The following is a 27,333-nucleotide window of genomic DNA, read 5'->3' on the forward strand; positions in this document are numbered from 1 at the left end:
CCCCATCCCCCATATATTACACACTATGTCAAGGGCCTAGACCAGTCCCTATACCTCCTATGGTCTTTGTGATTATTATAATTATTCACACTAAGGTATGACTAAGGCATGCATTATGGAGGCATGAGAGATCAAGCACCACAGACAAAAGCTTCAGCATCCCTCCGCTGCATCTTAAATGCTCTTCAGTGGAGACAATTCACATGTTTAGCTGAAAGTCCTCAAACAATAAACACCAAGTTATGAAATTCAGTGGTGAAGCCACCCAAAGCTGGTCCTGACTAAGGTCTGGATACAGTGGTACCTCGGGTTACATACACTTCAGGTTACATACGCTTCAGGTTACACACTCTGCTAACCCCGAAATAGTGCTTCATGTTAAGAACTTTGCTTCAGGATAAGAACAGAAATCGGGCTCCGGTGGTGCGGCAGCAGCAGGAGGCCCCATTAGCTAAAGTGGTGCTTCAGGTTAAGAACAGTTTCAGGTTAAGAACGGACCTCCGGAATGAATTAAGTATTTAACCCGAGGTACCACTGTACATGTAGACAGTTCAAGAGTATAACCCAAAATTAAAAGGTGTCAAGAAAGAAGTCAGGGGGGGAAAAACAATCATAAAACACTTGTTCTCCTTAAAAGCAACAGCAGTATTTTATCACCAGGTGCGCATCCTAAAGTTTTGGAGTCTAAACGACAAAGCCTGACATTTCAAATCATCAAGGGACAAGCGCAATTTGTAATACACACAACAAGAAATATTGTCAGAGAGGCATATTAAGAAAGCAACTTTTATATTGCCTCCTTCCCAATTTATGGGGTTAGTAATCATACCTGATCTACAAGAACAGCTGCTTCTCTGTGAAATGGGCAATTATTATACAAAAGCTTTTAACTTAGGCCATCCATTATCAACATGCTTAAAAACATCCCTTTTCCTAATCGTAACTTCTACATTACCTCATTGTTATCTATGAAGCTAACAAAATATCGGCTCCTTTAGGCAATCAACAAGCCTTTGTTCTATGAAAACATAGGAATTTAAATTCTTCTGACAGCACTATCACACTTTTCAGAAACTGCCCCTGGTTTTACCATCACAAAATATAAATCTGAGCTTGGAGGTCTGATGTTTGGGCACATTGCTTTGTTCTTGTAACACCTGGAGCTAGCCAAGGGAACTCATTTGCTACCCCCACATTCTCTTCCCAAAGGAAAACAGGATGGTGGAAAGTTATTCCTTCATGACATAATTTGGCTTAGATTGAGTTATACACTGGAGAGGGAGCAGGCAGAATACTACCACTCATAGCAAGTAGTGGCATTTTCAGATGCACATTGTATTTGTGTGACTTTTACTGCGAAGCCTGTCCTGATTAGGGCCTCTCCCTTATTATGTTCAGAAACACTGCTTTTTAACAGGTGTGTGACAGACAGAAGTTCAGTAGGTGAAGCTCTTCTCAGCATGAAGATACAATACTGCCAGGTTTCCCAAACTTGGATCTCCAGCTGTTTTTGGACTACAACTCCCATCATTGCTACCTAGCAGGACCAGTGGTCAGGGATGTTGGAAATTGTAGTCCAAAAAAACAGCTGGAGACCCAAGCTTGGGAAACCCTGTAAAATGGTAGTGTTTACACACTGGGGAAAGCTGCCTGCACCTCTTGTCAACTGGTGATAGCAGATGTTAAAAGTGTGGCCTGCATATGTAAAAATACAGAAGCAGTCACAATCTTGTGTTCAAAGAAAGCCCTGTGATTAAGGAGGGTAAACAGGAGATGAAGAAACACGTTTTAATTTTTTTCTTTTATGTTGTTAAAAACACAAGTGGTGCTTCAGTGAAATTCCTATTTTGCCCCCCTGGACTTTTGTTGCCAGGGTTTGTCTGCAACAGTGACTTAAATCGCTATTTGATCAGCAGGAATTAGCAGATCAGACTTTGAATGGCAAAGAGAGCAATATGATCACCTACTGTTGCTGCAGGAAAAAACAGCTCTAGTTCCTTCCTTGCAGAAAATCCCCATGTTCAGTCCCTTTCATCTGCAGGTAGTGCTGGGAAAGACTTCTAAAACTCTGGAGAGCTACTACCAGTCACTGTACACAAAAGGTGGGGAACTCTGACTCTCTAGTTGATGTTGGACTACAACTCCCATCATCCCTGATCATCAACCCTGCTAGCTGGGGCTGATGAAAGCTAGAGGGCCACAGCTTTCCCATTCCTAGTGCAAAAAACATTGAGCTTGTTATGTACTGAAGTTCTCATCCTGGGCCAGCAGCGGGATGCTGTAGATAGTTTTCACTCAGATCCACATATGCAAATAAGGGATTGAAAGTGATGTTCAGTGATTGGATAGTTACAGAAAATGGTTACAGTTGTGTTGTAGTGGAGCTCTATACAGGCAGGCTGGCTAAACCCTTCAGTTCAGTTCTGTTCTGGCCTGTGAATAAACAAGAGCTGTTTGAAGAATCACTGTGTCGTCTGATATGTCCACCCACAACTTAACAGAGCTATTTGAGTTAATGTAAGTCAGCTTTTCATGAGATATACGCACACACACTACAACAGGCTTCTAAGAGGTAACACAAACATCAAAATATAAGCATCCACAAATAATTAAAATGCACAATCAAACAATTCCATTAAAACAACACAGTAATTAAAACAGAAGACTCGGGTTGAGAGATTAAGGAAACGCCTGTGTAAAAAGATGTCTCTTTAAAAGCTGGCAGAATACCAATACAGGTGGGGCCTCTGTTATTTCAGCAGGGCCCACATTTGATACACCCACCTCCATAGTGTCACACACCAATAATTTCTAGGCACTTACAGAGATTAGTTCAAAGGCTGGCAATCTTAGAAGAACTACCGTATTTTTTGCTCTATAAGACTCACTTTTTCCCTCCTAAAAAGTAAGGGGGAATGTGTGTTCGTCTTATGGAGCGAATGAAAGCTGCGCAGCTAACACAGAAGCCAGAACAGCAAGAGGGATCGCTGCTTTCACTGCACAGTGATCCCTCTTGCTGTTCTGGCTTCTGAGATTCAGAATATTTTTTTTCTTGTTTTCCTACTCCAAATACTAGGTGCGTCTTGTGGTCTGGTGCGTCTTATAGAGTGAAAAATACAGTACTTGCCTAGCCATTCCACTTCCTGGTCCTCTTTCTGAATTTTCTTGTGCTTACCTGCCATGATTTAACTCCTGCAGGCCAGGCTTTTTATTTTCTACCTTTTGCAAGGCACTGGCACCTCCTCCAAGTAGGTCTGACCATGTGCACATTCATCAGTTAAATTTAGAATCCTTGAAAAAGAAGGCAGAACTGTTTTTATTTTATTTTAAAATCAGGTGACAAGTTACACCTGCTGAATTTCCCTTGCTACACAACTATTAAAGGTGCAGGAGCAGGAGCACCTTTTAAACCTGGCAGTTCTACTTCCTATGATTCAGGAAAGGGGATGGAGATGGTTTTTGGAAATCAGATTCCTTTCCAACCAGTGGACACATCAAGCTGTTTTCTTTTCCTTCCCTGAGCTTAGTCCATTATGCAAGAGTGTACCTCTAAAACAAAACACAGTTAGTTGGCTTCAATCATGGACTTGCCTCTGAATTTATGTACATTTGTACACACACACACACAATGTGCTAGGATCTCTCTTCAGGTCACCAAAAATGTTTGTTTTCCATCAGCAACCCAGTATCAAAGCAGAAAATGGGACATTCATAAATGGATGTTGAATCTGAGCCTGACAACCCTCTAACGAAGCAACGTGACTCATGATGAATAGGAATGGGGTGGTAGGTATGATTTCTTAGACAAAATGTTCGTTTTGTCAAATGGGTAGATAGATAATGCATGATTATCAAGACACTTATGTAATAGCTGCCTTGCTGCAGGCATTCATGCACTTCTAATATGCTGGCTTTTTCTTTGTTTTTGTTTCAGTTCCTCCATCATCTCTTGCTGCTGCAGAAAAATTAATAGCTATAACCTCATGAATCTGTTCTCTAAGTACAGGCAGGAAAACTGGGTAGATCACCTGGGCAACTCATAGAATCCGTTTGTTATGGAAAGAATTTTTTTTTAAAGAGTTACTTTTATTTATTTATTTTTTTAAAAAATCCAATTCCCCCCACTTTTCAACAAAAAAGTTTGCCAGAGTATTTTACAGTGATCAACAATAATATGATCTCTGCCCTCAGGCCTACAATCTAAAAGACATGGCACAAAAGGATAAGGGATTCGTAGGGAGAAGGAAAAAACATGATTTGGGAATCTAACCCCCAAGAGGATAGGCGATCATCGTCTTGGTGTTCTGCTGGCAGTTGAAAAGATTCCTTTTAAAATACAGTACACTTTACCATCTCTTGCTGCTAAGTGTGCTGATTGTGAGTGCTCCTCTTTCTGTTCTTTTGCTGTGGTTTTTAGTTTGATCGTTTGTTTTTTACTTGTTGATTCACTGTTCTTCTTATGTTTGCTTTCATATTTGTAAGCTGCATTGATAAATTCCTTTAGGGAGTGGGAAAGAAGGGTATATTCTAAATAAAGGTTATCAATTACAAAGCAAGCTCTCTGCAGCTGCTCCTTCTCTAGTCAATGGACCAGGCCCAGGTGCTTCCCCGCTTCCCATGATGCTTTTCTCCAGAGACAAAACAGTAGCCTCTTAGCTGAACTTTCTGCAGAATTTCCCCCCTGTGAAACCTCTAAAAGATGAACGCTGTCGGAATGCACTGTGGTGCTGGTTCACCTCCAGATCAACCTTTGCCTTACCGTGTTAAGAAATTTACCTCCTAGGCTTTTAAAACATCAAATACGGTTCTGAAAGGCAATGGTGAAGTTGCAGGTAAGTCAAGACAGTTAAAACTAAATCTCCTAATATATGAGACACGCTGGCTGAAATCCAGTGGTATCTAAAGCACCAAGCAAGGAGAGGGCTGAAAGACGGATCTTGAGAGAATGTTTTCTACATCAGTATTTCCCAACCTGTTTCTGGCCTTGTTTCCTTCCTGTGCCACCCCCCCCCCCCGGGCATGGGCAAGGGAGCAGCTGCCCCCCAATAAGTAAAAATCAATACAAATCTGAGGTTATGCCCTCCCTAACAAAAGTCTGCCCCCCTAACAAAAATCCTGACTATGCCCATGCTCCCCTATCCTACCAATAGAAAGGTAGGTATTTACCGTGATTTTCCGTGTATAACACGCCACCATGTATAACACGACTCCTGTTTTTGGGCCTCCAAATAAAGAAATCCCCCATATGCACTATCCATGTATAAGATGACCCACCCCCCATTTTAAACTTGAAAAAATAGGGGGGAAATATAGTCTTATACACGGAAAAATACGATAAATGTTTTGTTTGTAAATAGAACATGTTTTATTTATAATTTTTATAATTTATACAAAATACAATTACATAAAATGATAGGAACATAATGAAATATTGTTGAAGCAGAAAAACAGAGAATCATGGAGCTGGAAGGGACCCCAAGGGTCATCTTTCTATTGCAACCCCCCCTGCAATGTAGGAAACTCCATGACAGATGGCCACCCAACCTCTGCTTAGAAACCTCCAAGGAAGGAGAGTCCAGAACCTCCCAAGGGAGATCCATCTTCCATAAATCCATCTTCCTTGTGGAGTCAGGCCCACCGGGCCCAGCACTGGTGGCAGCAACAAGCAGTTCCGGCTTGCCCAGCCCTACTCATTGCCACTGCACTTGCCTAACTTGGGGATTCTGGATTGTGGGCTTTGCTGGTCAAAGTGGAGCCTCGGTGATTGCTCTCTCCTGCCAGAAACAAACCAGGACTGCTCCAAGAAAAACATATGTGGCCCCCTAGCCTTGTGTTGTGCCCCCCACTTATGCAATGTTCACCTGCGACCCCCTTAAAATATCCTGGGGGGCTCCAGGGGGCCATATGCTCTACAGGAGCTTTGTGGACTAGCAGCCAATTGGAGTCCCTGAGGAGGTGCTCTTCTCAGAATCCTTCATTGGATTCTACTAGAGTTCATAATATGGAGAGGTTTGTTGAAAAATATAAGAGCCCCTGGGGCACTGGTAGTCAGGAAGTTCTTTTGACCTAAGTCAGGGACTCTCTTGTGTATATCACTACCCAGTCTTCATTTACTCTATTATAAAGTGTTTCTGGATATCACAATCAATTAAGAAAAGAATGACTTATTAATCTTGTGTGCTGGATATTAAAGCAGTGATTTAACTGCAGGCTTCGGATGGGGGGGGGGGAATTATGAGAACAAAGTGGAAATGAATTTTACCTTGCTATTTATCAACATAATTCAGTTCATTTCACCCTAACTAGCAGGATGGTGTCACACGTAGACTGTATCCTACTGGGTGCAAGGTTATGCTTCAAAGTTGTGGTGCCCATGCAGGGAACATGGAACACTTCTGTTGTGCACATCAGAGGTATCTCATCACTAATGCTGCAGAAGACAGAATCGGGATTCAAAATGACCTCAACAAATTGGAGAACTGGGCCCAAACTAACAAAATGAGTTCCAATAGGGACAAATGTAAGGCAGGAGGAACCAGCTGCACAAAGAGCAGCTTGCCAGTAGTACTTGTGAAAAAGATCTAGGGGTCTTAGTGGACCACAGGCTTAACATGAGTCAACAGTGTGATGCAGCAGCAAAAAATGCTAATGCTGTTCTAGGCTGCATCAACAGAAGTCTAGTGTCCTGATCAAGGGAAGTAATAGTACCACTCTGTTCTGCCTTGGTCAGACCACCATTTCTGGGCACCACAGTTTAAGAAGGATGTTGACAAGCTGGAACGGGTGCAGAGGAGGGCAACCAAGATGATCACAGGTCTGGAAACCAAGCCTTATGAGGAACAGTTGAGGAAGTTGGGTATGTTTAGCCTGGATAAGAGGAGACAGAGAGGAGATATGATAGTCATCATCCAATATCTCAAGGGCTGTCACATGGAAGATGGAGAAAGCTTGTTTCAGTTAACAGAAAGGAGATTCTGACTTAACATCAGGAAGAACTTTCTGACAGTAAGATCTGTGACAGTGGAAAGGTCTCCCTCAGGAGTTTGTGGACTCTCCTTTTTGGAGGTTTTTGAGCTGAGGTTGAATGGCCATCTGTCTTGAATGCTTTAGTTGAGATTCCTGCATTGCAGGGGATTGGAACAGATGACCTTGGGGATCCCTTCCAACTCTATGATTCCTGTGAATGGACAGACACTGGCCACAGTGGTCAAGAATGTCCATCTAAGGATCAGTTTGCACACCTGCACTGCAGTGTGTTCTGCTGCCATCACAGAAATCAGAGTGGGAATAAATTCATTCCATGCCACTTTGTACAATATACTTTCCCCTGGAACTCATGTGCATGAGAATGGTCAGATGGAGAATGTTTACTTTTTGTGTGCCAGGCTGTTGCTAATGAGACAGGAGCAGAAAAGCTGGTAGAAAGCAGTCAACTGTCCCATCATGAGTAGTTGGATAGAGGCTCTCTTCCTTTGTGATCTGACCCCAAGCGAGCTCCACATCTACTGAGTCACATCACTGCTGCAAGGAAGCTCGTGACATATGCTCACATTGAGTCCTTGCCCTTCTCTCTCCTCTCTTCTCCCCAGCCCCTGCCCCACAGGGCATTTGCCATCACACAGAGAGAAACACCTGGTAAATTTTTAAACTTGCAAATTGGTAAAAGGAGGGTCATAGCCAAGTGGAGAAGCTCAAGTTGTAAATGGAAGTCAAGTTGCAATGTAATATATGTAAGTTACCCAGAGATGGTTTTTATTCGGCATGAAATAAGTTGTAGTAGTAGTAATGTAACATTAAATAATACTTATTAATAATAGTGTATTGCATGCAGGAGTTCCCAGTTAAGTCACAGGAATCTCCAAGAACAACTGAAAAAGTTCCTGTCTGAAAACCTGTAGAGATGCTGTAGTCGAACAATAAATTAGTGTGGACAATACTGAGCTGTAATGCTAAATGAACAAATGGTCTGACTCCATATGCAGCCCTTTCCCATGTTCCATTTAGAGCAACAGCAAAATTCAAAGCATGCTAATAAAGAAAGACACAGCCCATGTTTTTCACAGGCTTCTCTAAGACTTAATTACATTTTATAGGACTTTTAATGTTCAAAATGTTTTAATCCATATCTCATTATAAAGCATTATCAGTCACAAGAACGCAATGAAGTGGGCAATTATTATCACCGTTTTAGTGACTGGACTAAGGATGGATGATAGTGCATTGCTCAAGATGTTCCACTTGAGGACTCTGGGCCAGCTGCAAGAATCTTTAGGCTCAAGAGTGAATACCCGAGTTCAGAGACTATGCAGAAATGGTGGTCACAATACTGGTAGGCACATTTCCATTTGATTCACCGCTGATGTATTTTGCATTCAAAGCAAGTGCAGAAAGTCTTGCAGGTACAGGCACTGAGTGAGTGGGAATTTCATCCCATATTGGTTGCTGAAATACTACTGAATGGACATGAAGAACATGTCCCTAAATACTTTGCAATTCCAGATTCTTGAAATGACAGAACTCTGCATTGCTAGCTCATTATTGAGGTTAGCTGTTGTTTGCTTGTTTTGCTGAGGCATGCTGATCAAAATATTTTTATTTCTTGAACAAAAGATTTCATCTGCAAAGAATAAGATGCTTTTCTGGTGCTATTTTCCTCCCCTGCTGTGAACTGGCATGCCCATCTTGCCACCACTTTTTTCTGCAGAGCTCCTATGCATGATTTATCAGTGGTCGTACAGGCAGAAATTCAACAGGTGTATTTTTGGCATAATGAAGATGCTGTGACGGGAAACACCTGGGGCAATAATGCAGTGATTAAAAGTGCAGGAACTCTGCCTCCCCCTCTCCCACAACATGGCAACCCTCCTATGCTATGGTGGAATATGATTTTGGCTGGCTAAGAACAGGATCAAGAGTGAGGTAATAACAATAACTACATTCAACATCAGAAAGATTATATGCATTGGGAAATGATAGGAAGTCTATTTTATGTTAGCAAAAAGATAGGGAAAAGGAGATTGTACAAATTTAATTTAGATTTAATTTCTGTAAACATGCATAATACTATTAGTATATGATTGTTTTCATTTTTGTTTATTTAAGAGTGTGTATGTTATTCATGAATTTCAATAAAATAAAATAAAATACAGTGGTACCTCGGGTTAAGTACTTAATTCGTTCCGGAGGTCTGTTCTTAACCTGAAACTGTCCTTAACCTGAAGCACCACTTTAGCTAATGGGGCCTCCTGCTGCCGTTGCGCCACAGGAGCATGATTTCTGTTCTCATCTTGAAGCAAAGTTCTTAACCCGAGGTAATATTTCTGGGTTAGCGGAGTCTGTAACCTGAAGCGTATGTAACCCAAGGTACCACTGTAAAGAGAACAGGATCAAGATCTCATGACTTTTGATCACTTATTTGGAGTAAATAACAAAGACAATGACTAGACCAGTGATCAGGGTTGATGGGAGCTTTAGTCCAACAACAGCTGGGGCACAACCTCCAAGTGTCCCTATTTTCCAGGGACGTCCCTGATTTAGAGAAGCCGTCCCAGTTTCTGATTTGATCCCAGAATGTCCCACTTTTCCTTAGGATGTCTCTATTTTTATTGGAGAAATGATGGAGGGTAGTGAGTTTTCTGACCCCCCAAGCCGTCTGAAGGCAATCCTGCAGAGGGAAGTTTTTAAAAATGTTTAATGTTTTATTATGTTTTTATATATGTTGGAAGCTGCCCAGAGTGGTTGGGGCAACCCAGTAAGATGGGGGGGGGGGGCTATAAAGAGTAAAATTATCATTATGGAATGGGACATCCCTATTTTCATCAGAGAAATGTTGGAGGGTACGTTGGGGACCCAAGTTTGAGAAAGGGTGGTAGACTTTGCACTCGTGAAACATTTGCTTGGATGTGACACAGGAAACTTCAGAAGATAGCAGCAAACAAGGACTGATGTTCTATAAGCAGGAGTTGTAAATGAAGTCTCCTATTGTGGCCGTGTAAGGTCTCAATTAAGGGAAAGAGGGGAAAGTAGGAGATATGATGGAAAACCTAAAAACAAAAGTGAAATTATAGCCCAAAGCAGGGTGTTAGTGGAGAAAAGTATGCTTCTGGGAAGTGAAGAATGAAATCTTACAGAGCCTGCCAGTTCCCCTGGGCATTCTGGTAAACACTTCCAGCTGAAGGATTCACTGATAAAACTGCCCTAATGTAACTTTGAATTTGCTGCTAGATTCTGTGGGAATCTTGATGGACCATATGGTAACAAAGCCATATTCTGCAATGTAATAGTAAGCTTAAAACTAATCATCTGAATTCTTTCACAGCGACCCTTTTGTTTCTCTTCTGCCACCTCTGCAGCTGAATCTTGAGAAGAAAACCGATTTGTAATTTAAAAAGTCTTTGCAACTCAAAGTCTGATTTCAAACAGAAGCATTCCAAGGCCTAGTTAGGCTTGCTGAATCGGCACACTGGACACCTGCAAGCCTCAAGGGATCTATGACAATGCCTGTGTTAATTCCTGCTGGTCTGAATGGAAGGTGAGAAACCAGCACAATTAGGTTAATGACACAACAACAACAACAACAACAACAACAACAACAACAACAACCTGTTACATCGAACCTCCAATGCTATTTGGTACCTTTCTTTTTTTATAGTCCCCCCCCCCCCTTCTGGGCTGGTACGCAGCTACCTACACAGTAAAGGCAACCCCCATTTTAGGCATGACCAATATGTGCGCAATCACACACATGTTCCAAACCCAGAAGTGATCCAGAAACATCATGAATGACATCACTAAAAGGGTGGGGTGAGGGTGGAATGAGACAGAGCAGAGCGGGAGCAGAATGAGGAGGCAACGAGTGGGAGGGGGTTTTGAGAATGGGATTGAGGCGATATATTCAGAGCAGAAAGCAAAACTGATAGTTAATAATGTGGTTACAGAAGAGTTTAAAATTGAAAAAGGAACACGACAAGGTTGCCCTATCTCCCCTTTGTTATTTATTTCGGTTCTGGAAGTGCTATTGAATATGATCAGAGGGGACCGGTTGGTGGAAGGAATTCAGGTCGGACAGAAACAATATAAATTAAAAGTTTTTGCAGATGACCTGGTTTTGACCCTGCAGGAGCCAGAGTCTAGTACGAAAAGAGTATTACAACTGATTAATGATTTTGGTCGGTTGGCTGGATTTAAATTAAATAAACAGAAAACTAAGGTTTTGGGGAAAAATTTGACAGATACAGAGTCAGAACGGTTTCAGAAAGAGACAGAACTTAATGTGGTTAAAAAAGTAAAATACCTAGGGGTAAACATAACAGCAAAAAATCTAAGTCTATTTAAGGATAATTATGAAAAATGCTGGGCAGAAATTAAGAGAGACTTAGATAGTTGGTCAAAATTGAAACTTTCTTTGTTAGGCCGAATTGCTGCTATCAAGATGAATGTATTGCCAAAGATGTTGTTTTTATTTCAAACACTTCAGGTTTTGGGCAGGACGGAGTGCTTTCAGAAGTGGCAGAGAGATATTTCTAAGTTTGTCTGGCAGAGCAAAAAGCCCAGAATTAAGTTTAAGATATTAACTGATGCGAAAGAAAGAGGGGGCTTTGCCCTGCCAGATCTAAAGTTGTATTATGAGGCCGCAGCGTTCTGCTGGCTAAAAGACTGGCTACTTCTTGAAGACACTGACGTGTTGGATTTGGAAGGGTTTAACAATGCTTTTGGATGGCATGCATATTTATGGTATGACAAGGTTAAAGCAAATAAGGCCTTTAAGAACCATATTGTCAGAAAATCACTGTTTAATGTCTGGACAAAATATAAAGACTTGCTGGAAAATAAAACTCCAAGGTGGCTTTCACCTTTGGAAGCCAAGGCCCGAAAAAGACCCAATATGGAGGCTAAATGGCCTAAATATTGGGAAATACTAGAAAAAGATGGAGACAATTGGAAATTGCAGAGTTTGGAGAAAATGAAGGATAAAGTGCGAGACTGGTTACATTACGCTCAGATTAAAGAAGTTTTTAAAAATGACAAGAAATTAGGGTTCCAGGTGGAGAAATCGAAACTAGAAACAGAATTGTTAGAACCAAAGACTAAGGTATTTTCAAGGATGTATAACTTGCTGTTAAAATGGAATACACAAGATGAAATGGTTAAATCGGCTATGATAAGGTGGGCACAGGACATTGGGTATAATATCATGTTTGAGGACTGGGAAAGGTTGTGGAGTACTGGATTGAAATTTACTGCTTGCAATGCTTTGAAAGAAAATGTAATGAAAATGATATATAGATGGTATATGACCCCAGTCAAACTTGCAAAAATTTACCACCTGTCTGATAATAAGTGTTGGAAATGTAAAGAGTGTGAAGGAACATTTTTCCACCTCTGGTGGACTTGCCCTAAAGTGAAGGCGTTCTGGGAAATGATTTATAATGAACTGAAAAAGGTATTTAAGTATACCTTCACTAAGAAACCAGAGGCCTTTCTTTTGGGTATTGTCGGCCAAGGGGTGGTAAAGAAGGACCGGACATTTTTTATGTATGCAACAACAGCAGCGAGGATACTACTTGCAAAGCACTGGAAAGCTCAAGATCTACCCACACTGGAAGAATGGCAGATGCAACTGATAGACTACATGGAACTGGCTGAGATGACCAGCAGAATTCGTGACCTGGGAGAAGAGAGGATGGGGGAGGATTGGAAGAAATTTAAGAACTATTTACAAAAACATTGCAACTTGAGTGAATGCTAAGCAGGATGCTAGATCAGAAATAATTGAGCACCACTAACTTAGATGATTTAAGAAAATAAGTGAGATTGAGAAGATATAACTCTTTTTGAGAACTAGAAGACTATGAAATATAGAAGGGATATAAGAATGCAAATAAGATAACAAATTGCTGGTAAAAAGTTATAACGATGAAAGTGGGAGCGGGAGATGTGAGGAAGTCCAAAAAAAAAATAATAATGTGAAACTATGTTAAGATATTTGTTATACTGCTTGTTACATTTATTCTTATTGTAAACTCCAATAAATATTATATTAAAAAAAAACAGAATGAGGAGGCAACGCTTCCGTTTTCTTCCTTTGTGATTTTAAATTGTGATGTCTTGTGCTTACAAACAGTAAACAGAACTTAAGAATTCTGCACTCCGTGTCAGTTCCTGCACTTTCGTGACTCAGCAAGAGATTACACACAGTTCTGTTCTAGTCGGAACACTTGATAGCTGATTAGAAATTGCTCACTCTTTAGATGTAGTGTAGTATGAGCAATGATCAGGACTCTCGGTTTCTGCTTGAATAGGCCATCATTTCCAAGGCTTATGTAGGGTGGCCAGGTTGGACGAGGCTCCCAGACCTTTAATAAAGACGTTGAGGCAGGTTCAATGAGTGTTGATTACTCTATAGCAGTGCTGCAGCTGTTAGAAAAGCACCCCACACTTATTTATTCAAGTCATCCCTTTTCTTGCAGTCACCCTAGTCTTGAGGAGAGAATCTCACTTATGGAGTTTTACATCTGGGAATCTTTAGTTTCTGGTAGCTTCTGGGCAAATAATACTGAGGACCAGCAATCACATTCCAGGATACATATTTATTTATAAGTATTTATAAACCACACACACATATATACTGTCAAACATTATGAAGCCAAATACAGGGGTCTGCCTCTTGAGATCAGGTAACCCCATTATACTGGCTGGGAATATCTCGTTCTCAAAGTAGATGGCTATGTAGATGACTTTCAGTTCATTTCTCCAACCAGATGTCCAGATGTTAGCCACTGGGGGAAGGGGAAACTTGCTTTTCTCATCCAGTCTTTGACAAGAAAACTGGCTCTACTTTCCTTCTTCCATGGTGTCTGAGGGTAAGAGTTTGTTTACTAAGTCTACCATCTTATACTCACTTTCCTGGGAGTACATGTGTACAGAACTGTTATATGAGATGCTATGTGGGCCTCTTATGCTTTCATGACCAAATGACCGTGCTTACAAAAGCCAAATTCTTTTCTACCACTTTCTTCCTGATTGTCCAGGATATTCATACACCTCCAGCGCTCTGATTGTATTATGCTTCTCAAATGGCTTTAATTATATGCTTCATCTCTCTCAATATTATGACAAAATTCATCATATTCCTATCCCCAGGACACTCTCCATTGTCACTCATTGAGATTAATTAGCATATTGCTATAAATAGAAATAACAGCATCTGATATGGTGCGGTTTGTAGGATGGATCAGTGCCTCCAAGTGAAACCAATTTTTAGAGAAGAAAACTCAGAACGTATTGTCTGCAGGTTTATCCTATTAGCATGGTGCCATCTCAAGTGTAATCAATATTACTTTCATAAAAATTAATATAGTACAGAGCCAAGAAAACAAAGAGGATGGGAGCTGGGAAAGGAGAAGTCTCCAGATCATAATCTCCATTCAGTGAGCAAAAACGGAGAGTAACAGGGAGGGGCCCAAATGAGAAAATGTGCAATTTCCCTAGTAGCAGCGGTAGGCGTGTGGACAAACCATCTAGGGCAACTCTCTGTGGACAAGGTGCCCCACAGCTAGAGAATGGGAAAAGCTCTCTGATGGTTTATACAGTCTTTGCCATTCCCAGTTCTAGTTCAACCAGCCTTTTGGAAAGAGCTTTCTGTTCGGTGAGTCCTCATTAACAAGTATTCCTTATCATCCTGAAGGCTAGTTTCCAAGGAGGTCAGTTTTATTTTATCCACTTCTCTTTAATCAATTGTAACATGTTGTGGGACAACGTGCACAGGCCATGGGGAGAAGAGGTTTATCTTTTCCCTCCCCAGCTGTGATCTAGACAAAAATCCTGCCCCCCTGCAGCTATGGAGCTTGAGGGGGCAGGAATTCCCATGTACACCAACAGCAATTTATTGTCTACGGCCCATAGCCATGAAAGGAGGGGGCTGGGTTTTGTTGGAACTGCCTGCACCCAAACCAAAGAGGGTAGGCGCACACTACACATTCAGCATAGAATAGGCTTGGCCCCACTGAAAGGCCCTGTGCTTGAAATTACATGTAAGTTTTACGTGTCGTGTTTTACCTGTACTGGCTTATTTACACAGGTAGCACACAGACCTGTTTCCCACGACATGGTATGGCTTGGTGAGACTATGCAAAAATAGAGGCCCCCCAAGAGAAACGCTTACAGCTGCTTTGCTGCTCCCCAAGCCTTTCTTCTGCCAGGCTAAACTAAACCAAACTTTGGTTTAGTGAGTCATCTGAAACAGGACTTGTGGTCAAACCATCTCCTCTCTAACTGAGCTGCAGCAAAGAACATATAGTATTCAAAAGGACCCGAGAGGCGCAAAGCATCTCTCCAACAGCTCACCCAGCCATAATCTCACTGAGCCATAGTTTGGCTTACCATGTCATGCAGACTAGGCCACATTAAACTTTGCAGGCTGTAAATCACAAACCTATATAATGCCTATAATGATATTTATTGACATATACCGGTACATTGCCAGATGTTTTCATTCCACAAAGCCTGTCTGATAATAATCCTGTTCTGATGTAATGGAAAACCACAATCTACTGTTATGTGAAAGTTTGTGTGGAGGGAAAGTATGTACCTCAGGTTAAGAACTTAATTCGTTCTGGAGCTCTGTTCTTAAACTAAAACTGTTCTTAACCTGAGGTACCACTTTAGCTAATGGGGCCTCCTGCTGCCGCCGTGCCACCGCCACGCTATTTCTGTTCTCATCCTGAAGCAAAGTTCTTAACCCGAGGTACTATTTCTGCGTTAGCGGGGTCTGTAACCTGAAACGTCTGTAACCTGAGGTACCACTGTATAGTGAGTGTGAGTATGTGTGTGTGAACTGTATGGGAATTGTATGGGTATCTGAAGAAGTGTGCATGCACCTGAAAGCTTATACCCAGAACAAACTTTGTTGGTCTCTAAGGTGCTACTGGACAATTTTTTATTTATTTCTACTGTGTCACACCAACACGGCTACCTACCTGAATCTAGAATGTATGGGAATTGTATGTGTACACATACACATTGGCCATGCCCACCACTAGCATTTGGCCCTTAAAGGGGTGGCTGATTGTCAGTGTAGCCCTCAAGCTAGAAAAAGTTAACCACAGCTGGTTTAAACAAACCACAGTTCTCTGAAGGAGGACACAATAGTTACAAAATTCCCATTCTATGCAAATTCAGGCAAGAGCACATAAGGGAGGAAATTATGCGATACATTTGTCAGAGTTATATTCTGAGGATGTTGCCAACTTGTCTCAGCGAACTGCTGTATGTTAACAAGGTGAGCATTGGCAGAGAACCATCCAACAAACTGAACCAACAACAGCAACAGAAAACTATGCAAATATCCATTTCTTGCATTACTCCAAAATATTCCTAAAGTGTCCTGGTCACTTAGGGCTCTTGGCTTCTCTACATCTGACAACAACAAGGCTAAAGATTTTTTAAGCAGGTAAATGAAAAAAGCTCTTCTTCAGTAAAATGGGAAATGTATCTCTGTGGGCCCCCATAGACATTTGTCCTCCAACATACAACTTTCCCAAACTGAAAGCAGAAATATAAAATGCTCTATATTCTGTTTATGTACATCATAATGAACTTTTCTAATGGAAAATAATAATTTGAATTGATCCCAAGCCTGCAAGCAACATACTACTACCAAATGCATCAGGGGGGTATTCAGAGCCTTCATGTAAATAAATAGCCATCTTTCCCAAGTGGCAATGAATCCTGCAGCATCAGTTCCCCTGGGAAATATGATATTAGTTCCCTCTTAATTATGTCAATGCCCCATGTATAAATGTGGGATTCTTTTGTGTATATAGTATAATCCAAAATGATAGGGGAGGCTGTTTGGTTTTGTGCTTTTTAAAATCACTATCTGAGAAATATGAATATTTTTGAAGAGCGAGATCTTAACAGATTTGCTAGGAGACAGATCGTTTGTGGAACACGGAAAGTAATATATCATTTGCTTGATTCTGAAAGAATGCTGTGTTTAGCCCTATTGCAATGGAGAATAAACTCAAGACACTTTTGTCTTCTAGCTCTCTCCATCCATACTTACCCTCATCACCATCATTTTTATTGCAAAGCTCTGTAAGTCAGGCCAGTATCATAACCCCTGCATTGCAGATGAGGGAACTGGGGTAGAGTAGTTTGCCTAAAGACTCAGCCAATTTCATGGCGGAGGAGGAGACTTGAACTGGGGGCTTCCACTCTTGCACATGAGGAAGCCACACCTCTATAGTGTCTTTGGCTAAAACCAAAGTGGATTTGAAGTACATGGGCACATATGCTGAAGGCCTAGGAAGAAACGTGGTAAGCATGACAAGATCTTCTGCTACCCTAACCTGCTGCACATCCAGAGCAACACAGTACTCTAATAGTAGTGCTACATTTCCTCTCTTGTCTGCAGTCAATTTCCAGAGACCTTTTCAAAGAGGCAGCTGTGTTGGGGATGAAGAATGTGACTCTTGAGCAGTCCATGAAGAGGAATGATGGGATATGAACTTCAAGTTGTAGTAATGCACACCTGTAAAATATTCGTATCCAGAACAGCAGTTTCTGGCAGGGTGGCGGCAACAGAGTGATGACATAATGAGATCAGGGGATGTCGAAGACGTGTGTGTGTCTTAATTTATTGTGTGAAGACAAGTTTTACTCTTGCCTTCCTGACATGTTATATAAGATCAACATACTGGAAATACAGCAGACATTTCATGATTGCATAGATGAAACAGAAGATTGAAGGGAGGAACTGCTGTGGGAACGAAATGTCTCCATAAAAGTATGCCTGGATACTGAGATCCAGCACTGAGGGCCTTCTGATGGTTCCCTCCCTGTAAGAATTGAAGCTACAGGGGGGAAAGGCAGAGGGCCTTCTCAGTAGTGGCACCCACCATGTGGAACAAATCAGATATCAAGGAGATGTGGAACTATATAACCTTTAGAAGACATCTGAAGGAGTTTGGCGCCCCCACCCCCATTATTGAATGCCTATGATTAACATATATTTCTGTCGCATATCTTTACATGTGGGACACAACTTGCCCACCTTGAAAAATATTTTGCCCTTTCTGTGCCCATGCGCCTCCTATATTTTCTAGTGCTATCACTGTTCCAACATCCTTTAAAAAAAGTTTCATTGGATTTCAAATGAAAAAATTCTGCCTGTTACAAAAATTGAAATAATAATATTCAAAACACCCACATATTATAGAACAACTAGAAGACCCACCCTGTCGCAAGAAAGACCCTGCTGTGGCTGCTGGTGGCTTTGTTACTCCCTCCAGGAGTGACGATAATTGGGAAGCAGCAGCTGAGCTTCCCAAGTTGGCAGTTCCCAAGTTGTAAAGCTCCGCTCTGAACGAGCAAGCTCTTCCTGGAGAGATGCCTGCAAAGCTCAGATGCCAGAAGCAACGGGAAAGCCGGCTGAGCCCTCCCATCCTCCACCTCCTGGCTTGCGGAAAACGGAAGAAAGAAGGAAGATCCAGGAATCGGACATCCTTGGGCAGTGGCAGCAGCACCTGCACCTCCCTTCTTCCCACCTGGTGCAGAGGCACGGAGCCCAGAGGCAAGACCGGATCACCTCCAGATTTCTCCCTCCTCACACCGCCCCCAGGCTAGGCGAGAGAAGAGCAGCCGGAGCAGGGCGTTCGCCGCCTCAGGAAACGCAGCCAGGAAAGGCAGCCCTGCTGGGGGGACGAGGGGTGGGGAACCCGCGCTGAACCAACGGCGCCAAACGAGGACAAGTGGAGGAGCCCAACTTCACGCTGCGAGCCACAAGTTGAGGCGTCGCTCCGCTCCGGGCAACCCAGCCCAGCCTGTCCTTCCCCCTCGCTCTCAGCAGCAAAAGCCGCCTGCTCCCTCTCTGCGCTCCGCCTTCCAGGGAACAGTTGACATTTGCCAATTAGACGCGGAATTACAAGGTGTTGCGAGGGCGGACGGCGGGGAAGTGCCCCGACTCTGTGTCCCGGGGAGCTCTTTTTCTTCCCCTCCCTATAACACACAAGTGCTTCTTATGTCCAAGATGGAATCATCTGGAGTTTCAGTTTACAAATCAGCTATTGCAAACACACACACACAAACGCACACACACTTTCCAAGGTAGAAGTATCCGAATTGCAAAAACGCCTTTGCTGTCGGTTAATTTATTCTCTCTCTCTCTCTCTCTCTCTCTCTCTCTCTCTCTCAGGCCATTGACTGCTAGAGTCAGGATTGTGCTCTGTCTCCCGCCTTTCCCATCGAGATTGTAGGCAGCTTGGAAACAGGGGGTGGTTTAGGTGGTTTGTTTTGTTTTTTAGTGGGATGGGCTTTAACTCGGAAGCACAACTTGGGCTAGAAAGGGGACGCGCGTGCTGTCAGCGCAATTGCTGGACACGGACCTGTCGAAACCGCAGCTTGATATCCGAAGCGGCAAGGGGAGCTTCAGTTTATAGGAGCGAGCCAAGAGAAATGCATGAAAAATAAAAACCAGCGCACATGGGGGCAAAGCACTGCAGCAACACAGGCGCGCGCGCACACCGCAAACCATCGCCAGCACCAATCTTTTAATCCGGTTTTCACCGCCATCTCTCACAACTCGAGGGAGGAATGAAAGGCTCCGGGCATTCGCAGTTGGGGAAAGAAGGGGGATATCTCCCTGCAGCAGCAGCACTCATACACACGCTGATTCAGATGCCGAAATGGACTAGCCAGCCAGATAAACTGACCTGTTGTCCAGGCTGATGGGAACGGTTGGGTTCCATACAAGATCCCTTTCCAAATCGATCTTATCTATTCATCGGTTCCAACTATGCTTTGTATTCTACCCTCCCGGGTAGGCAAAGATTATGCCCATATTGAAATTGTCCTAGCACACTCAGCAAAACGAAATAGAAAGAGAGAGAGTGTGTGTCAGAGAAACAGATACACATACTCTTGGAAAGGATGGGAATTTAAACCAGAACAGAAATCAATGAAGAAGACGACCGAGCTGAATACGGATTTCAGTGCCACCGCCACGCGGTGCCCCTGTTTTTCCTCTTATTAACCAGCAGGGCTATTCCTCCAGCCCCAAAGCCGAAAAGTGGCGGCTTGCTTCCTCGCAGTTTCGTGGAAGCTGCCCCCTCCTCACCCAACAGCTCGCCTCTTTCTATCACTGAACTGAGCGCTTGGCGGGGAACCGGTCGCCTTTAGCCAAGCCATATTTCACTCTAATGCAAACCCATTGAAATCATCGCCTTGCATCTCCCCCCTCCGTCGTCTTGATTCACTGATTGATTCTTGAAAATGGGATCATAAATCCAGAGAGTGTCAGGAGAAAAATCCCGAGGATACGTGCTGGAAGGGAGGGCGCCTCTGATTTCCAAGGAGGGAAGAGGCGGCTGGGAAAAGAGAGATGGGAGCGCTGGGCAAGGCAAAGAGCAGAGCAGCAAACTCCCCGGGGGATGGGAGCGTGTGAACTGCCTGCAGGAGGGAAGTGGGATGGGGTGGATTATCTAACGCTGGGCATCCTGGTCCTAAGGAAGCCCTCGAGTCTAGTGATCCTACAGCCCAATGCCAAGTTGGTTGGTTTCCATTGCTGGGGCTGCTCTCTGCCATGCCCGCGGCTGGCGCTCTCCTTCAGCACCACTCCCTGCCAGCCCGCGTGCCAGGGCTCTCTGGCCATTTCTGGCGCCAACAACCTGATGCTGGAGCCTCCGCGGAGCGCCCTACCTGGAAGAGCCTCAAGATGTTGGCCACCATGATGGAGACGGAGCTGCCCGACGCCCCGATGACGCCCACCACTTTCTCCGGCTTGACGAAGACCGGCGGCTCCCCGTTGGTGCACCTCACGTCGGAGGTGTCCTTCTGGATGAGCGCCTGCACGAAGGTGAGCGACTGCTCCAGCGCGTACGTATCCCTGGAGCAGGTGTCCAAGATCCTGGCGCCCAGGGTGACGTTGGGCAAGAGCTCGGGGTCGCTGTTGATCTGGTCCAGGGCGTAGAGCATGGCCTCCAGGCGGTGGATGCCGTTCTCCTTCTTGATGTCCCCGCACGGCACGCCGGTGGGGCCCTTGGCGTGGACGGGGAAGAGGCCGCCCAGGGTGATGTCGCCCTCCAGGCGGATGGAGTGCGGGGCGTACATCTCCTGGCCTTGCGCCACCGCCGACAACAGGAACTCCAGCAGGCACCAGGGCAACTTCATCAAAGTCAGCAGCTGCCACAGCCTCCCCGGCTGGAGCATGGTGGGCACCCAGGCTACCACGAGCAGGAAGGAGGGAACGCCGCTGTTCCAGCAGCCGCCAGCCAGCCGGGGGTCCGGGCGCCTCCTGCCGCGAGCGAGCGAGGATTCCCCCGAGGGGCGGGCCGGGGCGGGTCTGGTAGGGCGGGGAGGTCCAGCTCCGGGCTGCTGCCGTCGGCGCGCTGCTTCCCGACCGCGCTCGCCTGCCTGCCTGCCTGGGCTCGCTACTGGGCGAAAGAGAGACTGGGCTGCCGCTTTAAATGCTCGGTCGGCTCCTCTCCGCCTCCCGCTCGCACTCTGCCCACCTCCTTCTCCTCCTCCTACTCCCCAGCTTTGCCTGCCTGCCTGCCTGCTCTCCCTGCGCGTCATTACGCAGAGATGCGGGCGGAGGGAATCGTCGGCGAGGCGAGGCGGAGAGGCTGCGGGGAAGAAGGGATGGCGAGCCTCTCGCAGACAAGGAGCATCCTCGGCTCGGCGGAGGCAGTCGACGTCTCCTGCCTGCCTTGAGTCTCTCTCCTTCGGGTCCTTTCTGTTACCTATGCCGAGAGCCTTTTCGCAGCTCTCCTTCGGTTCGTTCTCCATCCTCTTGCGGATGCGTCCTGCGCTGGAGGATTTCAAATGCTTTGGGACGAGGAGGCTCCTCTGTACAGTGGCTTGTAGAAAAACGCTCGCTAGTCGCTGGAGACTGATTCCAAAGCACAAACTCTTTCAAATCGTAAGCTCTCTGGGGTAGAGATCCCGGTTCTTCGATGTAACCAGTGCCTTGCTTGAAATTAGGTGTGCGGTGTGTTACATGTACAAAGGGGTGCGTATATTAATGTGAAGAGGCAACTATCTGAACGTATCTTGTATATTTTAAATAGTTCCATTAATTTAACTGTTGCATGACCTAGCGGTATTCTGAACCCTAGATTGTAGGGTGAGTTCTGACCAATTCCTTTTTGATAACAGAAATATTTCTATCCTATTTGATTAAAACTCTTCAAATAGAAGACTAGAACGTAAATAGTGACAGTAATATTGTTTCACCAAGTTAGGATACATGGCGGGTAAATGCAAGGATTGTAAAAAAAATAAAAAATAAAAATCGCAGGAATTACAACAATGTGGAGATGTTTCATGAATCCCAACCTTAAGAACAGCATCCTTTGAGAGGAGCTCAGGTATTTTATTTTTCACTTCAGAGAGAAGGAAAAGGTAGAGCTGGGCAGCTTGTTTCCAGTGCAGTGCAGAGGAAAAACGGATTTCAGGTAACCTGGTCCAGAGTTGTTTAGGGCTGGTTTCATGGTGGCTGGGCTGCCAGTGCAGATCCCTGAGCATATGTCCCCTATAAGGAGCACCGCTCACTGCTCTGTATGAGGCATTTTGTACCCACTGTAGCCCCTGGATCCTAGCTTCAAAGAAATCCCCATGTAGTGCAAAAAAGCAAGACTCTAAACTCGACAATGTGTTGCAGTGGCCCAATTGTCACTGTTCAGAAAGATGTGCAGTTGGCGCAGCAATCGGAGTTAGTGATAGGTGCTCTTTGTGACCAAGGCCAGCTGGAACTCAATGGACAAATGATGGTTCAAAGAGCACCTCTGAACTGCATACCTGCTCTTCCAGAGGGAGTGCAACTCAGTCTAGAACAAGCAAATTTCCCAGTTCTCGAATCTGCGAACCACTCACCCACAGTGTTTCTGTCTAAGTAGGATTCAGCTTCAGTCTACTGGTTCTCATACACTCTACCACTGAATCAGTGTGACTGAGGCCTGCCTCATGCATGCAATTGCAGAAACAGGTGCCCATTCAGTCAAACAGATGCTCTACCCCTCCAGTCCTACAGAAGAGCTTAGGAAGAGCATCCCATTTAAACCCAGAATCTTACGGATCTGAAAGAGTTGATCTTCATTCTTGGAAACCACAGTTCTTTTCTGAGGCTCTCTTTTGGCTTTAAACAAATTATGACCCCCTGCTTCACTAAAGAGAGAAATTTGGAGTCTATTTTATCTGCCAAAAGCCAAGGGAAGCACAGCTTATAGGCATAAGACACCTGGCTCTGGGTATTCCAGACCTGATACAAGATGCTCAGAGTTGAATGAAAAAATAAACAAATGAAGTAGGTCAGAACAGGACAGCCTCAGCGAACTTTGACTCTGCCATCTGTGCAAAGATTCTACATTCCTTTGCTGACACTGTGGCATGTGGAACAAATTTAACTGCCCTCCGCACAGCATTCAAGAGAAAGGGGAGGAGAAGGAGCAAGGTGAAGGAGTACCTACCCAAGCCTATTATATTTGATTTTTTCTGTCAATTTGAATATGTCACTTCTAGTCCAATGCTGCTGTGAAACCTCCTTTTCTCTCCCCCGCTCCCTCCCACTTTCAAAGCACAGTGTTTTCTCGGAGCTAGCAGAAAGACAACTACAGCCATGTGGAATGAGATAATGACATTGCAGTTGAACCAACTACAGCTAGGGCTGAGGAGTGCTCAAAAATAGCACTCTGTGTAACATGGATCTGTTGAGAAGACTCATCAGAAATGTTTGCCTTTCTGCTCCTGAACAGCAGCCTACAGAACAGCTCACATGCTTTGAACATCAACCCTGAAGACCTCTTACCTACATTAAAACATTCTGATTATATTCTCTATCTCCTGGCTAAATAACAGCTGTTCTAACTGGATTTTGTCAGGCCTTGATATCATTTCCTCAAGGAAGGAAGGAAGGAAGGAAGGAGGAAGGAAGGGAGAAAGGCAAGCGGGAGGCAATATCCTTGTGCACCACCAAACAAGTGCATTCCGACATCACAAGATCAACCCAGAGATGCTCAATGTTTAGCTAGAAGGCTTGACCTGGTTCTGAGGTGTCTGAAAGATGCCCAGAGGCATCATGGCAGCTTTTACAGGCATTTCCAGCGTAGTGCCAGGCACAAAGAACAGGGATAATTTGATAGAACCAGCAGATGTAGGGCAGGCTCTATAAAGAAACCCTAATGGATACATAGGAGTTGTTTGCAATAACATTGCTCTATTAGCCTGATTTCTTTTCAGTAACAAATGCTTAAAAGAGGGGTAAATGATGTCTGTGAAGAGGAGGGCTCTGTTCAAACAAACAGATAAAATGGAGGAGCCTGCCAATATTATTTGATGAGTTTTAATATTACTTTGTAGCGTGTGTCCTTTGAGGGGCTTGTTCAGTGTATGTGTGTGTGTGTGATGTGAGATGGAGCTATTCTATTTTGAATTTAACCTTGCTGTTTTGTCCATTCTCCATCTTTGGGTATATAAAGCCAAGAGGCAGATTAATGGCCTCATAATGCTCTTTAATTACTCCTGTCCTATTTACAAATAAGGCAGTTTAAACAATGGGTTCCTTCGCCCCCACCTTTTCGATGTGAATTTATGAGTAAAATTGGGATTCCAATCTCTTTTAATGGCTCAGTAGAGTCCCCTACCAGGAGTCTTAATGTAAATGAGAAGATGGAGTGCTCTCCACCCCACACCCCACTGCTTCTTGGGAGTTATATCCTGAACTTTATATTAAAAGGAGTTCCAAACCAGCTCACAACCAATAGTAATGGTAACAAAAATGTAAAATAATGTTACCATTTCAACAGCTGCATTGTAGAAGTAACTCAGATCAGAGAGCATCTTTGTAAAAACACATACAAAAATAATTGTCCTGAACAGGTGCCTAAATTCATCTAGAGAGATGATCAGCCATTTCTCCCAGAGCAAATAATAAGGCCCTGCTCTCCCCCTTCACTCAGAAAGCAGGGGAACATAGAACAAGAGCATCCTTTGATAACTGCAGTGCTGAGCTGTTTCCTCAAGCAGCTTCTAATATGGTTTGCACAAGTTCAACTATACCAAAATAGCATTCCATGCGTGTGTCAAATTCTCATAGATAAAATCTGCCCTAATGGTGTAAAGAACAGCATTTACAAATCACCTGCTACAAGGAGCTTTGCATTGTTGTGTTGAGACCCACAAAGTACATGGTTGATTGCACATACAAAATAAACCCAAGTATGGAAGTTCTCTTGAATGAAATTAACGTGGATTGCAAGGAAATCATCTTTTGTATTGACTAAAGGCCATAGACAGTGATTTGCCTCTGCTGCACCCCCCCCCCCCATAAAAAGGTAGCTGAGAGGAGGTAACTCCAACTCCTCTTTCAATTGATGTATAGGAGAAAAGTATTGGGCACAACATTGGGTGTAAAGTAAAGAAAGCACTATTGATAACAGCTTGGATAGTCATAACCGAAACCTGCATAAGCCGTAATTTCCCAAAGGCCAGTGGATAAGGAAAGTGTGGGATTCCATGGTCGTGAACAAAATTACTTGTAAGAAAGAATCTGAACACTCCAGATATTCCAACAAAATTGATAGTTGTCTATACTGAAATTTGAAGAAAATGGATAAAATGATAGCTATGAACATTCTTAGCATGCTACAATATGGCAATGTTTGCTATATGACATGATTTGGCTGATGTATGATTTAAGCAAAATTTTGTAATTATAAAATTAAAACAAACAAACAAACAAACAAATAAAAATACAATAATTCGGGCCTTGTATTAGTCACTGCTCCAAGGGGTCATGGGACCAAATACAGTGGTGAAGAGTATCCAGTTTTCAGTGTTGCTGGTCACTGTTTTGTCTTTTATCTGCCACTTTGAGTAACATTTGCTAAAGAGAACTCTATGAGATCACTTTCTTGGTCTGCTTTGGCAGGAAGCTGCAACACTACATCCTTCCTGCCTGGGCATCTCTCCATCATCATGCCTCCAAGCTGACCACATGTATGTACACCATTCTGAACTTAGATTTTCTACTTTTGTAACTTAGCTAGTAATTATAAACCTACCTTTATTTTGCTACTGTACCTGTAAATACTACTTTTACTTCTTCACAAAAGAATGTGTGTGTGTGTGATTGTTATTTTTAAGAGGGAGAAAAGTGATGATACCAGAGAAAATCTAGACTTCCTTGGAGGCGCCTCCTGCAATGGCTGGATTCCTCTGATCGGGAGGAATCAGCTCCGTGGAAATCTGGGTCTGGCCGCCACGGCAAAGGCAGAGACCTGTTAAAAATCACAGGCGGGAGAAGCCTGTGAGCGTTGGATTCGGCGGGCACCCTTTGCACCTCCCCCACTCACGGGGAAACCCGGTTTCGGGGATCCGGAGCACCGTGGGGTGAGCGGCGCGGTGCTTCGAATCATCTGCTTCTTCCACGGAGCGAAGCCGCATAGCTGTTGTCAGAGAGCGCTGTCTTTTTCCTGTGGACAATTTGACTCTAAAGTAACTACCCGTGAGTAGAGCTTAATTGGGAAAATTGGATTTTATTTTTTTTAAAAAAGTCTAATTTGGCATCGAAACGGGGAAGGTTCAATACAGGAAGTCCGCCTTCCCCTTTTGTAAATAGACTGAAGCAATGGAGGCTGCAAGCTGTAGTCTTGGAAAGCCTTTTGTAAAAGACTAAATTTCCATAAGTAAAGAATATAATCCCCCCCTTGGAGGCAGGAGAAGAGGGGGGAGGGAAGTTGTCAACTGAGTTTGCCTGCGGAAGAGATCAAGAGAGGTAAAACACCGCCGCTCGGACCCTGGGAACGGGCTGCTAGAAGGTCCGACGTTTTGGTGAGACGTTTATTGACAGTGCTTGGATCGTGTTGACAGCTAGCATAAGAGAAGATACATTGTTTCTACTGTTTCCAGCAGTGAAAGTAACTGAAAACTGAAATTAGTTTGGGGTCGTTTGAACTGTGCTTTAAGAGGATATTACTTATCAATACAAATAGAAACTGTTTCCCTCTAGTGGAAGTTCTTGAAACTGGCGGCTACATAAGATCTGGGCTGGGAAATTTCCAGTTGTAAGATAAAAACCGTGAGACTGTGAGTTGACCTTGAATCTATTGAGTGTTATGGCAGATGTGAAAGATGGAATGTCGCCAGAAGAGGCCTTAGTGATTGTACTAGTGAAAATAAATGATTCGCTGGAACAGCTTCACAAGAAAATGGATGTGATAAATATGAAAGTGGGTGCTGCAAATATTAAAAATGATTTAATGGTAGAAAGTTTAAATAACCTGGGACAAAGGTCAATATCAATACAGAAACCACCCAGAAATTGATACAGGAATCTAT

The 27,333-nt window shown here is 43.7% G+C and overlaps 1 protein-coding gene and 1 long non-coding RNA gene across 4 annotated transcripts in view; one reads left to right on the forward strand and one right to left on the reverse strand.

Annotated features, from left to right (window-relative positions):
• GRM7 (glutamate metabotropic receptor 7) overlaps positions 1 to 24,847 on the reverse strand; it is a 418,392-nt gene extending 393,545 nt beyond the window's left edge. For 2 of the 3 annotated variants that reach the window (XM_080995648.1, XM_080995647.1), the window contains exon 1: positions 20,698 to 24,845. In XM_080995648.1, the coding sequence (XP_080851774.1) occupies positions 20,698 to 21,786 (1,089 nt within the window). In that variant the 5' untranslated portion in view covers positions 21,787 to 24,845. Of the gene's footprint in view, positions 1 to 20,697 lie in introns of all 3 variants that reach the window. The other variant, XM_080995649.1, reaches the window with a different exon arrangement.
• LOC308471709 overlaps positions 1 to 27,333 on the forward strand; it is a 744,400-nt gene that overhangs the window by 51,101 nt on the left and 665,966 nt on the right. The window lies entirely within an intron of this gene.

This window comes from Podarcis pityusensis (genome assembly GCF_964106645.2).
Source record: "Podarcis pityusensis genome assembly, chromosome: 2".
In the NCBI taxonomy this organism is placed as follows: domain Eukaryota; kingdom Metazoa; phylum Chordata; class Lepidosauria; order Squamata; family Lacertidae; genus Podarcis; species Podarcis pityusensis.